The sequence below is a fragment of the Camarhynchus parvulus genome, chromosome 2, assembly GCF_901933205.1.
Source record: "Camarhynchus parvulus chromosome 2, STF_HiC, whole genome shotgun sequence".
Classification (NCBI taxonomy): domain Eukaryota; kingdom Metazoa; phylum Chordata; class Aves; order Passeriformes; family Thraupidae; genus Camarhynchus; species Camarhynchus parvulus.
This window is the reverse complement of record NC_044572.1, coordinates 52,023,784-52,040,967: the sequence shown is the minus strand read 5'-3', so window position 1 is coordinate 52,040,967 and position 17,184 is coordinate 52,023,784. Positions and strand designations below refer to the sequence as shown.

Here is a 17,184-nt window from a genome sequence, read left to right as displayed (position 1 = left end):
ATATTAGTAAATTTTCAGCAAATGAAACTTCAGATGTTGTAAACATAGAGTATGCTACTTCATTGCAGGCAGTGGTGAACTTCTTTTTCTTTAACTCCTACAGCTGCATTTTCAATTTAGACTTTTGTGTTATTGTGCTTTGTTCCTCAGCTACGTGTAAATACATAAGATATGTGTGTACTTCTGTCTTTTTATGCGTAAATCATGGTACAGCATCAGAATTTGGGTTTCAAGATGCTTTTGCCTGTGTTGTATCAATGAAATTGTAGAAATATGTGAAATACATGTGAGTCAGTGCAACACTACAGCATTTGGGGCAAGAAAAGTGCATAGGTTCAGTTTCTTTTTAAAGGCAGTTCCTCAGTACAAGAGATCTCTGGGTATGAGTGTTTTGAAGTCAAAAGAGATGGGACATAACATATAATAGAGTTGTACTTAACTGTTGCTGAGGATTTGGGGTGCTTTTCAAAGCCAGTTCCTCATCCTACATAGAGCAAGGTTTGTGTTTTGTGAGGATCTTAGCTTAGTTATGACAATAACTGAGGTGGTTTCTGTTTGTAAATCAATATTTTACACTTGGATACCTCCACCATGGTGGAAGTAATACAAACATAATAATGGTAGTCCATACTCCAGTAAGCTAACCACGTATACAACCAAGTATACAACCGTGGGTTGATTGATCATACTGCTGTACGTTGGAGTTTTACATGCTTGTTTATGTGAATGACATGCAGATGAAACATGAATAAATGAAAAGTAGGCACATTTAGGAGACAGTTTTTTTATTACAATGCAACTATGTACATGCAGTTTGCCTTAGTATGGAGAACAGCTACATAATCATTGTGCAGATCCAGACTGATAGTCATGTAGCAGAAAAGACCCTTAGATGGTTTTCCTCTTTCAGTATATATATATGTATGTGTATGCACAGTATCGCATCCCTCTGAGGGAAACTACAGGGAGTTCTTTTAGAAATGGATGGTCAGGAACTAAATTAAGCCAAACAAGGCAAACGTTGTATCTGAGGACTGTTTATTGGTAACAAAAAAAAAAAAAAAAAAAAAAAAGAATAGGGAGTTGCCCAAACGAAAGAGGGTGGAAAAGACAGAAAAGAAGGAAGGAAAATGGAAAAGGAGGGGGAAAAGGCAGGGAGAGGGAGGGGAGAGGAGACAGAGAGGAAAAGAGGGCATTGCCACCTGTGAGTCCGGGGAAGTGCCGCTGGTGTCCAGGCGGCGGGCGGTGTGCGCGCTGCCTGCCTGTGCAGGGCTGGCTCCTAACGAGCCGACACGACTCTCGGAGAGGTGCGGCTCCACAGGCATGGATCCCACAGCGATGGCACAGACACGCGGGGTAGGCGCTCCAACTGGAAGCTCAGGACCCTGGACAGGGTCGGTGCGAGCATCACAGTACCGGGCTTGATCGGAGCGGCCGGGTTGAACGCAAGTAGCTCAGGCAAGGATGCACAGGCGAAGCGACAGGGTGGTGGTCAGGGACACGGGGAGGCAGGACAGGCGCGAAGGCGAGCAAGAGTCAGCGAAGGCAGAAGAGCCAAAAGGCAGGCTGGGGTCAGGGCAAAGGAGGGAGCAAGCAACCCAGCAAGGGCACAGTGAATCCCTCAGCAGGCTGAAGCCAATGGTAAAAAGCAAGTCTCAAAAGCCCCCGGCCACAAGACAAGTCCTCAGAAAGACACGAAAAGCATAAAACCCAAAAGCCCCTCAAAGGAAAAAAGCATAGTCTCCGAAGCCCCCCACTGCTCATGGTGCAATTACTTTTTATGCTCTCTGGCTCTTCCCTAAGCCTGCCTGCTGGTTGGAGACCATTGGCCCAGTCTAACCTTCCAAGGCAGTCCATTGGTGGTGACCTTTCATCGTCTGGTTGGAGAAGCCTCTCTGGGGAGTTCAGTGTCTCCTGCTGACTGTCCTTTGGGAGGAGGTGAAGTCCCATGTTGCCAGGTGTAGTCCTCCCAGAGACAAGACTTCTTCAAGTTGCCTCCTGCATGTGGCAGATGTGCAACCCCTTCCCCATGTGCCCCTGGCAATCAGTGTTGAGATAAAGCTACATTGGTTCCTCACACACAGATAAATAATTATGTTTAAATTAATTTAGAAAAAGTTATAAAAAGTCTTTAAAAAGAGTGGATGAAAACACTGATTAAGGGGGTTGTAGAAGTGATGGGAACCTCTTGAAGTAAAATCAGCTTTGCTGTAAGTATGATTGAAAACTGCTTTGCTTTTCACACTCCTAATGTGCATGTGGTTTGCCTGCAAACCATGGCTAAAAGGCATGAAGTCACAGACAACTATTAAAATGTTTAGATTTCCTAGCTTGTAAATATTGTATTTCTCACAGAATTGGAGTGAAATCCAGTCTTATGTTTCATGTTCGTCCACTTCAAATCCATTGGGATGCAGCATTTGTGAAAGAATCAATTATCCATTTGTTAGTCAGGGGAGCTTTACAAATTATACATTAGCAGATTGATTTCTCAGGTTCACCATTGGGGGACTGATTGTATAAGGTGTGTTGATGATGAGTGTCAGGGGAGAAGGAGTTGCCACAAAGAACACAATTAAAAGAAGCTTTCTGAGTGGCCATGAATTTACTCCTAATTGAAGAGCTGACTTAATCGATAGTAAGAGCATTTATTTCAAGCATTTTACATTAGGTAGTTGATTATCACATGAGGTATATTTGCTGCTAGATATTTGATTTTCCTTTCCTTTAAATTTAGGATTTTGCAAAAGTCTGCATTTAGGTCTTTATGTGCAAGGGGTCTGCTAGCTTTCTCTCCTGCTACCTAAACTTCTCTTCCGTCCATTAAGGTAATGGTTTCTTTTGTTCTATAGTCTCAGCTTGACATTATTGATTTTGAACAGTCAAACTTACTTATGTTGTCCAGAATTCCAAACATGTCTCCATCAGAAAGAAAACTGAAGCTAATGGAAATTCAGCTGAAGGTATTTCTTCCTTTGCTGGTAGTTCAAAAGTATATGAAATTCTGAAACTATTCCCAGGTAAATAATTTCCATTCCTAACCAACAGGATGCAATTTATTGCCAAACTTGAATTATGATGCTTGAGAAATTCAATATGTATTATTATCTCTTATACAGTACTGGAAGTATCATTGTGATCACAAAGTTGTTGTGTATTTTTACTTGATTGGCCTAATGGTAGGGGTCCTGATTAGGTACAAAAAAAGATTATCCAATACAGTGCTAATAAAATAATAAATAGTAGTTTTTTCAACATTTTATATACATGTGCCTCTGGTTTTATGACATGAGGCTTAAGATTAGATCATCTCTATTACGTGTTCTAAATTTTAGATTCTTTTACATGTTACAGGTTTTTTCCAACACACATTTAAAATACCTTTACAACAGTCAAGTGACCGAATTCCAGTGTGTATCATGGTTCCAACTTTAATAAATAATCAGTCCTTCAAATTATAATGAGTTAGTGACTACTTTTGTCTTCTCTAACCTTTAGTGATTCTTCATCTTTTGTAGACATGTAAAGGTAGATCATGCAGGAGGGGCATTTATTCCTTTACTGTAAAATCTAAAGCCTGTTTTCTTTTGCCAGACAAATAAATTCATCAGTGTGTTAGCTGGACAAAGCTTTAAAAAAAACCACAAGGGAAAGGCAGTTGTAACTTTATGCCTGAGTTTATAACATTTATTAAAAAAAAGAAAAATAAAAGCAAGGTGGGAGGGGGTGACCCACAATATTATTTGTGTTCCTCCTTTCTAAAATATCAAAATTATCCACAGGGTATTGGATGCAATTGAACACAATTAATTTTGATGCAATTTAATTTAATTAATTTAATGCAATTAAATTTTAAATAGTAAGTAGCTTTGCTGACTGGCCCAGAAGTATATTTAAACAAATGATGGTTATGAAAAGAAGAATTGGAACTGATTCTGGAAGAAACACTTTAAATTTAGATAATATATGTACCAATTTTATCTGTGGTCTTTTCTTTCTTATTTCCTGGATAGGTTGAGATCTTGAGTCTCAAACAGCTTTCCAGTGGAACATGGTTCTGGAAATCATAGGCTTGACTGTTATTTAAGTCTGAACAAGAAGAGTCTGGTATTAGGGTTCTTCCTGAAACTTTATTTTAAAATGCATGTAATATTCAGCTGAGCTCTACAGAAAGTTCTGACTTGTAATGTCAGTGGACAGGCTAATAGTCAATGTGCTAGTTTGACTTGAGTACAGAAAAAAATTCACTCTGTGTTTGTAATTTCCTGTCAAAACTTAGCTGGACGTTTGTGTAAATGAGCAGGTCTCTTTTAGTTGAATTTAGTTGTTTTCCCTGATTGTCATCTGTGTATGGTGGAGACAAAAAGGAAAAAAAAATAGGAGAAAGAAAAAGTTAATAGCAACTGATGAAGGTGTTGGGCGTGCAGAAGGCTTGTACCAAATTGCTACTTAAAATATATATGCTGTTATGAAATACTGTATCATCGAATTTCTATTTAGAAATAGAACAAGTCTGGAAGTATCGTGCACTATTTTGAATGTGGGAAAAATGCAAGTACTCTGGAATCACCCTTTTTTTCCGCTGACGACATTCTAGAATCTTAGAATCACAGAATGTTAAGTGCTTAGAATGTAAAGATTACATAGTCCTAATCTCCCCTGCCATGGGCAGGGACACCTCCCTCTAGATGAAATTGCTCAAGGCCTTATTCAGCCTAGCTTTGAACAGTATCAGGGTTGGGATAGCCACAACCTCTCTGGGCAACCTGTTCAGTGTCTCACCACACTCACAGTATATAATTTCTTCCTAATATGTAACCTAAATTTCCCCTTTTTCATTTGTACTCGTTACTCCTTGTCTTATCATTGCAGTTCCTGATGAAGAGTCCCTCTCCAAACTTTCTTGTAGGTCCCTTTCAGGTGCTGGAAGTTGGCCATGAGGTATCCATGCAACCTTCTTTTCTCCAGGCTGTACAGCCTCAGCTTTCTCAGCCTGTGTTCATAAAAGAGGTGCTTCAATCGTCTTACAAACTTCATGACCCTCCTCTAGATTTGTTCCAACAGTTTCATGTCCTCCTGATGTTGGAGACACCAGAACTGAATGCAGCACTCCAGTTAGGATCTCACATGAGCAGAGTAGAGGGGCAGAATCACCTCCTTTGACCTGCTGGCATTCCTTGTGATGCAGCCCAGGATTCAATTGTCTTTCTGAGCTATGAGCACACACAGCTGGCTCGTGTGGAGTTTTTCATCACCTAGCAGCCCCAAGTCTTTCTTAGCAGGGTTGCTCTCAACCACTTCTCTGCCCAAGCCATTGCTGTGTCTGGGATTGCAGTGACGCAGGTGTAGTGTCGACAATGAAGAGAGCTGGGGACTCCATGAAATGGTCAAAGAATCCAAATTTATTGTGAAGTACAACTGCTTATATACTTATTCTAGGAAGACTAGTAATGTTTTACTACCAGGATTGGGCTAATCATCACATTAACAAACTTATGCATTTTACAACATCTCTTGCATTTTACATCTCTTGCTTGAAGAGTTTGATGTAATTTTCTTTTTCTGGTAAGTCTGTCTGATTTAATCTTCTTGCAATCTTGATTTAATCCTCAAAGTTCTGTTTGCTATTACCAAGGCATCCTGTTATCAAATCTCTTATGCTAACCAGGTCCAAAGTCCACAATCTGACTTGTGTGTCCCAATAGTGTAGGACCTTGCACTTTGCTTTGTTGAACTTCATGAGGTTTGCTTCCACAAACCTCACATCTGTCAAGGTCCCTCTGGATGCCATTATCCCTTCCCTTCATCATGTCAACTACACCACACAAACTGGTGTCATCAGTGAACTTGCTGAGGGTGCACTTGGTCCTGCTGTCCATGTCACCAACAAAGATGTTGAACAGTATCGGGCCCAGTATGGACCCTGAGGGACACCAGTCACTGGTCTCCATGTGGCAATGAGCCATTGACCAAAACTCTGTGCGTGTGGCCATCCAGCCAGTTCTGTATCCACTGAGTGGTCCATCCATCAAATCCCTGTGTCTCCAATCTGGAGACAAGGATGTCCTGCAGGAGTTTGAAATGCGTTTAGTCCAGGTAGACAATGTCAGTTGCTCTACCCCTGTCTACCAACACTGTAGCCCTGTCACAGAAGATCACCAAATTTGTTAGGCATGATCTTCTCCTTGTAAAACCATTTTGGCATTTACCAGTCACCTTTTTGTTGGCTGGGTACCTTAGCATAGTTTCCAGTAGAATCTGCTGTGTGACCTTGCCTGGCACAGAGCTGAAACTGACTGGACAGTAGTTCCCTGTATCTTCCACTTTTCCCTTTTTAAAAATGAGGATTATATTTCCCTTTTTCCAGTTATCAAGGACTTCACCTGGCACAATTTTTCAAAAACGATGGATGGTGGTTCAGCAACTTCATTTGCCAACTCCCTCAGGACCCACATATAAATATCGGTGGGTCCCATGGACTTGTGCACATTCAGGTTCCTTAGATGGTCTCGAACCTGATCCTCTCCTGCAGGGGGCTCCGGATCTTCATCCTCACTGTCCCTGCATCTGCCTTTCTTGACTTGGGTGGCATGGCTGGAGCACTTGGCAGTGAAGACAGAGGGACAGAAGTCATTGAGAACCCCAGCCTCCTCTTTGTCCAGGGTAGCCTGGTCTTCTGTTTTCTTCCCACATCTTCTCTATCCCTAGTCTCTCTTTTGCTTGCGACATACCTGTAGAAGCCCTTCCTGTTATCCTTTGTATCCTGCAGGAGAGGTTTTGCCTTACTGAGCACTGTTAATTACCTGACTACAATAATACATTTAATCTCCAAAGTATTGCCATATGGCTTTCACATTACAACAGATAAATTCCATCATCCTGATCCTCGTCTTCAATGTTTATGTGAAGATAGCTTATGTAGTCCACTTTACCTATTTTCTACACTTCATTTTTTTCAGAATCAAACTTTATCAAAGCCATTTGACTGGAAAATAGGAATAGTGTGGACTGTAGGATTGAGCCATCAGCTCCTCATGTGTCCTGGTTTGTGTCATTTTGTCTTAGGTTTTGTTGCAGTAGTGTCTCCAACAGGGCCCATCACACTGGAGTGTTGCCAGATCTGCTGTTGCTGTGATGTCAATCCGATGGTGGATGTAGGTGCTGGAGTAATGAGAAGAACATGACTAGTTGAACACTGTACCTTAGTGTATGACCCTGTGCCAAGACTGTACTACTGAAGACAGACGTTTTGTCTTTGCAATTGCAAAATAACAAATGAAGAGGAGAAACTTAGTGGGAAGGTTGTGGCAATGGCAACTTAGATGCAGCCCAGAACAAAAAAACCCATATAATTTCCATGATAAACTTTCTATGCTTGTCCTCTCAGAAGGCCAGAGGTGTTCCTGGTAGTAGAGGGAATGGTGCAGAAATGCTAGCTTTTTGCCTATGGCCACCCCTAGACAGAGGCAAAGTCTTCTCTTGCACCTTGATGAGCAAAACAGAAATTTAGAAAGGCATTTTTCAAGGCAAGGCAGGAATGAAAGTACATGCTGTTTATTAAGATTCTAGAAAGTCAGACTGACAACTGATACAGGATGCCTTACTCAGCATCCTCCAGTCTTGCAATTAGCCAATTCTGTGTGTAATATCTGAGAATAGAGCTTTTTCAAGGATGTTGGCCACACAATCAGGTTGATGGGCTTGAGCTGTACTCCACTGCTGATACCCCCTAAATGTGACAGAAGGAACACAGCTGTGGAATGTGCACCAGCTGCCTGCACTGGTGTCTTGTGACCATGTTCACAGGGGTCTTAGGATGAGGGAAGAGAAGAGGATCTGACTCCATGTTTCAGAAGGCTTGATTTATTATTTTATGATATATATTATATTAAAACTATACTAAAATAATAGAAGAAATGATTTCATCAGAAGGCTAGCTAAGAATAGAAAAAGAAGGAATGATAACAAAGGCTTGTGTCTCGGACAGAAAGTCCGAGCCAGCTGACTGTGATTGGCCATTAATTAGAAACAACCAACATGGGCCAATCAAAGATCCACCTGTTGCATTCCACAGCAGCAGATAACCATTGTTTACATTTTGTTCCTGAGGCCTCTCAGCTTCTCAGGAGGAAAAATCCTAAGGAAAGGATTTTTCATAGAAGGTGTCTGTGACAGTGTCTGACCTTGAAATGTAGCAACTTAGCATAACCAGTCTGTGGCAAACAAAAATACTTCTGGAGCACATAAGTCAAGGAAAATTGGTTTAAATTCCCAGTGAACTTCTTTGCAAACAACACTCTGTAGAAAGACCACTTTGTGATTTCAATATTTCAATATTTTCAGGTGCCATTTTGTGGTGAGACCAGGAATTATATATCTTGTGCACAAGAAAGCAGGAAAGCAAAAAGGCAGTGTAACTTTCCCAACTCATCAGACAGCTATGGCAGTGCAGTGTTCAGTTGGTCAATCAACCTTGATTTTAAAAAAGCTTCTAGAAAATATGATTTGGGCATATGCTGTTTTCAGAGTGGATGGGAGGAAAGCTTCCCTTTCTTTGAGTTGGAATTTGTTGTGTGTGTGAAAGATTATGGGGGGAAAAACTTACCAGAGGGTGTGAAAACACCTCAGTTCATCTGCTGTAGAATAGCCCATGTGGAGAATGTGTTTTTATATACTTATTACATACTTTTAATGCAATTCCAACTGCCATAGCATATATAAGGACCTGCGATACTTCAGACACAGTTGTGTAGCATCTAATGTGATCCCACAACTCCAATGCTCTTCCAGTGACACTTTGTTTTTATACAAACGTATGATGGATTTCTTTTATCATGCTCAGAACCACAGGAGTGGTCTAAGTTGTGGTTCAATCCATTCTATTTTTTATGAGAATAAGAAAAGTGGTTTTTAAAAGTGTGAGAGACTTACCTGTGGGAAAATCCTTCAGTGATTTTTGAAATGATGAGCTATTTGTTACAGAGGGTGAAATCAGGATGATGGTACATAAGAAGTTATAATTGACTTGGTTTTTGTATGCAAGAGGATATGCATCAGGTTATACAAATGATGTTATGAGTTAGCCCTCCACACCTCAGGTATGAGTAGCTGTTTAAGCTAAGTAAACAGTAGTGGATACTGTCTAACTCTGTAGGTTAGAACCAAAACTATATTTGTATAGGGAAGGGAAGATTTATTGAATCGGGATGGTTTTCAGGCTTTTCTCCATATTTGTCTAAGAACAAGTAAACCTATGTTGCACTTCAATACCTTCTAATACTTCTGAGAACAGTATTAGAGCCAAAAATGAAAGAGAAGGAATTTGAAAAAACAAATAATTACAGGCCTAGCCATCAGACCAAAACAGAAAGTCTCCAGTTGCCCTGATGCCTCTGTGGTCACCGTATTTTATCCAAAGTTTTGATAGCAAGAACTAATAGCCATGGTGCACAGGCACAGATGCTTAAGGTCTGGGAGCCTGGCACTTCGTGGGAGTTCCAGAGCCCTGAGGCAGGTAACTGCAAAAGGGAAGTCAAAATTTTGGAGTGGGGCAGAAGGCTGGAAAGAAGTCTTTTGTTTTTGTCATAGAAATACCTATTCTGTGAAGATTTTTTGATTCATGCAACTAAACATTACTCAGTCGTTAACACGTAAATCTTTCAAAGTGCAAGGAATGTTAAAGCATGTCCTTGGTGATGTAACTTTAAAAGTACTTTTTCCTTGTTTTCTTTCTCTAGAGCCCAGTGAAGATAAATCAGATCAGCCTGGATGAAAGCGGAGAGCACATGGGTGTTTGCTCAGAAGATGGGAAGGTACAACAAATCTCTTTATATATTTGTTGAGGTAGCAGGTAGTCCTAGTATTATACTAGGATAATTGTGATAACCTGTGGAGTTGATTCCTGCATTGCACACCACTACTTTGACCATACATTTTGAGAACTGAACTCACCTTTAAATACTCAAAATTAAAGTCAAATATATTTTGCACAAATATGCTGTAGGAAAAGTAATTATTAGAATGTCAATAATGTAACTGCTATTAAGCTGATTAACAGCTGTGACAGGAGGTCATGTCAACTTAATCATTACTGCTGTGCCAGTTATACTTCAGTGACTACTCTGCTGTTCCTGCAAGACAGTAGTTTAATGCCTTTCTGCTATAAATCCACAAAATTGGATTTTGTGGACATGATTTCTGTGGGCTGGTGGTTTTCATTTTCACACACTTTATGAATGTTTTTCTTGAATTACAGAATCTTTTGATAAACAATCATAGTTTATCAGAAGAACAAAGTGTCTTACAACAGCCACATTAAATAAATGTAAAATCAATATATGTACAGTTTCCTAAAAAACCTGCTTCCTTGACTGAGGACATATATAATTTGTGTAGTGTATAAGTAGCAATTATCAGTGCTTCTCTGGAATGTTGAGCTATGACATTTAGTGGTTTTGGTGATTGATTTTCCAGTTATAAGAATGTCTTTTTGTTTTTTCAGTGGATGACAGTATTTTCTAATGTTGGTTTGCAATTATAAAATTCAAATTCACAGTGTGTATTTAAGCTTATTTTTAATATAGTGCCCATATACAAATGCATTAAAAGTAATTTAAATAATTTCTCAATTTCCAACTTACTTCTGAGGAGAACATTTCTTACACAGTACACTTGGGGGAAGAGAAGTGTTGGTAATCCTAATGTTGCATTCAGTTGAAGTTCTTTACATTAAAAATACAGCTGGAATTTGCAATGGGAAAAATGGGGAAACAACCCCTTTAGACTGTGTGTGTTTGGGTTTTTTCATTCCAAATAGAGTTTTTTGCCCCTCAACAGGCAGGCAGCCAGTTTGTGTATCCAAGCCTTTTATTTCTGAGAGATATCTTGATGTCAGTATCTTGGCACAGTAATTAGGATACTAGTGCCTATCAAAGTGGTTATAGAATTTTACATCCTGTGTGAAATACAACAAGAGTATCCTATTTGTCTCAGCAAGATAAGGCAAGGGTCAGTATTGTGCAAGCCAATAAAAATGTTGAGCTAGCATTGCTGGTTTAGGTTTTCCTATGGTGTTGGGGAGCAAGCACTTTTACTGTAAGGGCTCCTCAGATATGACTGTGGATGAGTGTCCACTATGCTGCGGTGAGACTGCAAGCCATACACGTTTTTTTGCATACTAAGCTAATATTAAATATACTTATTTCATTTCAGATATACTGAAAAACCCATAATCACTACTCTGGTGTGGTTCTATTTGAAAAGACTTCAATACTTTTAATGGTGACTCTGTCTTCATTTAGTGAAATAGCAGTTGTGGATCCCATGTATGACATTACATACTATACAAGGCAGTCTAAAATACAGTCCCACAGCCACAGGAATGTAGTATCACAGGTACAATATTCAGCATAGTTGCATTCATAGAATCCAGGAACATTGATGCTTCACCATGTTCTACACTTGTGAAAAGCACATCTGGAGATTTAAAAGATCTGTATTTTAGAAGGGTATTTTAGAAGTTAGATTTTCCACATGATCCAGAAAGGCTCGTGTCTGTGAAATAATCCACCCCTAAAACTGATTAAAATAAATAGTTTTATGTTGTGCTACTGTATAAGAAAATGGCAGATTCCCAGCCAGATAATGATTCCCAGCCAGATAATTCCCAGCACTTACAGATTCTGGTCATAACAAAAGTGTAACTTTCATTCCTTATAGCTCTTACCTTACTACAGTGGGAGTGTTGATATTGTGAGCAGTTAAAATACTTGTACAAGTAGTTACAAAGTCTTTATTAACTTGATTAAATGTGTAAAAGTGGTGAAATCCTTTAAAAAAAACAAGGGGAAAAACAGTAAAGCAGTACAGTAAAACAGTTTCATTTTCTTAAATCAGTTTTAAACAAAAAAGCAGATGTAAAGAAGAGTCCTGGGAATTTTGAGTCAGCTGCAAGTATGTTCTACCAATTAATGAAGATATGTTTTCTTTTGCTATAAGCAGAGTGCATTTTCACATATCAAAGTGGATCCAATATGATAGAGATGGAAGCCATTTATTTTCTTGCAGGAAGGCCTTATGATGAGAACCTCCTCCTCATATCTGTTCTGCTGGCCGATATATTTTATTTTACTACTTTTTTTTTCTGACTCTCAAACTAGATTTGATCTAGCTGTATAGACTGGGGGGAGAGCACAAAAGAACAGTACAATTTTCTAACCCTCTTCTTGGCAGTCAGCATCCAGACCCAATGTCAAAACCTGTCTCATGTATGTCATACATGTCCAACAAATGCTTTGGGAGCCACTTGTAGCTTTTCTGTACTACACATTTGGTTTGAAAACCTTCCTTTCTAATGAAGTCAGCTGCAGCTGATCACCACTGGCATGGAAAGGAGCAGAAATTATAACCAACACCAGCCCTCTAGTCTAGCTGCTGGGTATTGAAATGTTAGGGTATAAGAGAATTTTGGTGCTCAAATAAATAGAACAGGAAGCAGGCTGGCATCCTCAGAATTGTGGAGATTTTTAGCTTGTTTTTTTTTTTGGTGTTAGTTTTGTATGTAGTTAATTGTATACTATCTTGAAAAACCTGGATATGACTCCCAATTTTGCTAAAGCTTCCATGTCATTACATAAGAAGAGTGTAATTAGCACTCTTATTCTGGCTTGTAAATTTTTTTATATGAAGAAATAGAAATTATATTGAAAACTCATGTGCTTACATGTTTTAGTGTCATCTCTAATACCTGTAACAACATTGATGTTAAGAATATCCGTGAATGACATTGATAATTTTTCAAGAAACGTGACTTGATTTCCTGCCTTTTGGTCACTGAAGGTTGCTTACTTATTCCACATGTGGAAGCAAAGAGGCAGCTAAGTCTGGATGCACTGGAGTGGTGGGTTCTGGATGTTTAAAATCAGACAAGACTAGCAAAATGTAGTGGAATCATAAAATCCTTTTTCCAGCTGCCTAAGACCATTGTGAACAGAGTGGGCATGGAAAGTAGAAATAGATAAATCCAATATAGGTTTGTAATAGCAAAAGAATCACTTTCTTTCTGAAGAATATGAGACATTAAGAAGTAATAAACTGTTAGATGATGTCCCTAGAGTAAACATGATAGCATGTATTTTTTGTGGAATTGTTTTTTCCTCTTAGCTCACTCCATGTTGTTGTAATACTCCAAAAGAAATATCATATTGCCGTATTCAGTGATATATTAGGAAAACGTTGAAGGCACTGTTGCTAATTTTAATTACTTTTAATTTGAGAGGGGTGTTTTGTAATTTTTGAGGATTCTGCTTTCACAGAATTTGTAGTGTTATGTTTTTAACTGTGTATTTTCTTTTCTTTTTTCTCCTTTCTTTTTTCTGTCTTATTTTCTCTTTCCTCTGTTTCTTACTTTGTGTAGGCTATTGTACTGAGTATGATGTGCCAACTGATGAAAACAAAAACCCAGAAAGCAAAATCCTCTAGACATCAGCCCAAAGGTTTTCTAGGCTTACAGCCAGGTCCAATTCAAATACAGCCCTTTGGCTGGCTTACATGATCACAGCTTTGTGATACATCTCACAGTCTCCAAATATTGATTTTTCTAATCCATTGGAGCAGTAGCTCAGCCCTACACAGTGCATGCAGAAGTATTTTTAAAGTGTGTTGTTAGAGGCAGTAGATTCACTAATGAGTAATGGACTGAGCTGATAATGCTTAGGAGATGTATCCAGGAGACAAGTTTGAAAGGAAAATGAGGTGGTTGGAGATGTCTTTAACTTCACGAGACTGCTGAACTTTGAGCCACTCTAAGGATGTCCTAGTTCCTTGCCAATGGCTTAGTTCCTCTTGTAGTTTCCCTGAAGTTTAATATATTTACTTTGTCTTCTTGACCGTCTGCAGGAATTTTGGGTATTCTTGGGCTCTGAATTGATCTTTATAGAGCAATTAAGCCTCCCATTTTGTGGCCCATTACTGATATTTACTGGCTTTATTCTTCAGGTCTCTCTCTAAAGGGATTTATGTTTTCTCATTACTATTATTTTTTTATTTTTCCCCCTGAAGGAATCGTGATGGGAAGAAAGAAATAAGGTTAAAAGATCTTTTAGAACTTTTGAGTCCAATGCTGAACATGCCAAGCAGAATTACTGAAGGGATTACCTTTTCCAGAAAATTTTCCAGAAAATAATGAGAGCCTATCTGAGAGCATTCTTAAGTAGATTTGCTGTCAGATACATTTCCTCACTGATCACTCCATGGGATGCTCTTTTTTCTCCCTTCCTCCAGTGGTGTTCATCCCTCCTTGGATGAGTTTGTTTCAACAATTTCTGACAGTGGGTGGAAACCTCTTAAAAACATAATGAAAAAGCAAACCATTTATTATTCTTCCTGGAAAGCATAGTTAGTAAATCAGTTACTAATTTCTGGCCATAAGTCTTCAACCCCATTTTATTCCTAAATTCTGCAGGAACTAGGTGGTCAACTGTCTCATCTGAGAGTAAGGAAAGGGAATATTGTTTATTGAATGAGGAGACATGAATCCAAAAGAGGGCTGTACTTAATCTGGAGGTACCTTATTCTGTAGTCATATCATCTAATAGTATTTCATTAACACTTGATATCTCTGTACTTGTTCTGAGTTAAAGGTAAGGAAACATTTTAAAAATCTGTTTATTCTCTTGACAGTAGAAACTTTTTTTAAAATTCAATGTTGATGCTTCTTCAGATGGATTGATTCTGATAAATATGATTGCTTATGGTTGCAACTCCTTTGCTGACTCTTAAATGTGCTGATACCTCAATATAAGTGAGAAGGGAGGAATCTTCAGAGAAAGAAATTTCCAGTGATCATGGAATAAAACAAAATAGCACTGTATGCACTTGGGAGGAGGGGAGGATGCCTAAAAATATATGGAACTTGGATTTCAGGCTGGTTTTGCTTTATTGTCACAAGTTTCTTTTCTTATGTAAACTCTGTATTGCTTGGAGGGAAAAAAATCCTACCATTCTTTCTCAGAAAGGAAGAATTTTTAATTTATTTTCTCCTGAATGTTATTCTGTTGCTCTTACCATAGTTAGGTTGCTATCTGTTAAACAGATTGGATCAGCCTAAAGCAAAAGGAACTTACTGTTTTCACTGTGATTGTAACAAAATAAAAAAAAAGAGGAAAAATATTCATAAAAGTACTTCCGTATTGCTGCAAATATTAGATATGTCACCATAGAAGACCAAGCCATATCAATTAGCTCTGAATTGTTAACTGTGCCTTCCTTTAAGAAAAAAGATGTCATGTTAGCATTCAAATTAATCTTCTAGTTGTTAGGTTTTTACTTTCAGTGTTAATTGTTCAGTGTAAATCAGGTAATAATTTTCATTTTTCAATATACTTTTTCAGGTACAAGTGTTTGGATTATATTCAGCTGAAGAGTTTCATGAAACATTTGACTGTCCTATTAAAGTGAGTGCTTGTTTTAATCTACAGTAATTGTGGTGGTGTTGTCTTTAATAACAGAAAGGTCACATGCAATATAAATGAAAGAGAGGAATATCACTTCCTTACAATGTTATTCAAGTAACTAGGAAATAGTTTTCTATCTCAATATAAAAGCTTTTGATCTGGTTAGGTAGGAAGAAAGCCAATCTTGGTTTTGTAAGAAGTATTATTGAGTTTTTCAAATACAAAAGGAAAGTGAAAGAGAAATTATCCTGTTTCAGGATACCCCTCTCACCATATTTCTTTGTAGATTTGTGATACAAATTCTGAGGGTTCTGCTAAATGTGAGGTCAATACTTTGCAACCAGTTCATATCCATTAAACCTGCCTCAAGATAAGGCAATGGGCAGTGATACTGATGTGCCCCATCTGAAGGGAAGACTTGAGTTTAACTCTGCTTTGGAAAAGTGTGTCTGCCTGGCTGGTGAAAAAAGGACATCTACTAGGCATATGGGAAAATCCAGTACTTTTTAACAAGAAATATTTCTTGCAGAAGGAAAGGTGATGTGGGCAAATGTTTGCATTTTGCTGCTTGGGGTCGTCCATGTTGCAGCTGCTCTTTAGGGTGTGGGGGAAAGGAATGACATCTGTTAAGTTTCACACATGCCAGATGTGACTCACTTGCCTCCTAGGCCTTTACTGCTCATACAGCTGGATCTCCACACTTGACATTGTAACACATAAAGCAAAGAGACTGTGTAATATGCTACACAATGTAGTCCTCTGGCAGGGCTGAGGTATGTGTGCCCTTCAGGCAAGCCCCAGACCGGATTTAACTGGGGTAACTTGCTCACAGCAGTCCTGTTCTGATTGGTCCTAATTCTGCAGCCTGCTCTACAGAAAAGTAGCTATTCAGTGCAACATGATGCTCAATGTCACCCTTGTCATACAGCATATAATATGAAGAATTATCTTCTAAGAAAAGCAACCAAGTGTCTGCAGCAACTAGACTTTACTTCAGAGAAAGAACTCAGCTGTAATACTTGATAATTGACAAAGGGTATCTAGTTTAAAAAGTGAGGTAGTGCTTCATGTAAACTCTTATTTAAGCCACAATCCTCTCTTTCCCTTTTTCCCCACCATCCCCAGATTGTTGCTGTTCATCCTCAATTTGTAAGATCCCACTTCAAGCAATTTGTAACAGGAGGAAAAAAGGTAAGCATTCATAATGAACTTTGGCTACCTTTAAATAGCCCTTGATATAGCTCAGAAGGCTATGTATGTGACTTATAACACCTAGAACAAAGGCTTCTGCTTTTTCCTTCTATTTATGCATTGTATTCTAAAGCATTTTTAATTAAAAGTGACTTCAGGGGGAGAGAAAGTGCAATTTTTATGTTAAAAACATGTCGCAACAAGTTGAGATTCAGAGTAGAAGTACCATTCTGTCTAGATAGCCTGAAAAAAAAGTAATTTATATGTCCTGGGCCAGATTTTCTCCATTTTAATTTGTTGAAGTGGGAGCAGAAGTTAGACCTTAAAACTGATCAGGTTACCTGTGGATGATTTCTTGGGATGGTGTTTTGTTTCATTGTTTGGGGCTTTATTTTAAGGAAATAAACCCAAGTATCTTCATCAGCTGTTGTGAGGGGTTTTGTTGGTTTTTTTAAAATTAACTAAGGAGAGTTCTTGGTATAGTAGAGCTCACCCCATTCCAAGCATTTATATCTCTAGGTAGTCTTCTATTTGGATTCAG

The 17,184-nt window shown here is 38.7% G+C and overlaps 1 protein-coding gene across 1 annotated transcript in view; it reads left to right on the top strand.

Moving 5' to 3' along the window:
* The window catches only part of VPS41 (VPS41 subunit of HOPS complex), a 110,951-nt gene that overhangs the window by 37,327 nt on the left and 56,440 nt on the right, over positions 1–17,184 (top strand). The window contains exons 5-7 of the mRNA XM_030968445.1: positions 9,738–9,812; positions 15,390–15,452; positions 16,578–16,643. Of these exons, the coding sequence (XP_030824305.1) occupies positions 9,738–9,812; positions 15,390–15,452; positions 16,578–16,643 (204 nt within the window). The remainder of the gene's footprint in view (positions 1–9,737; positions 9,813–15,389; positions 15,453–16,577; positions 16,644–17,184) is intronic.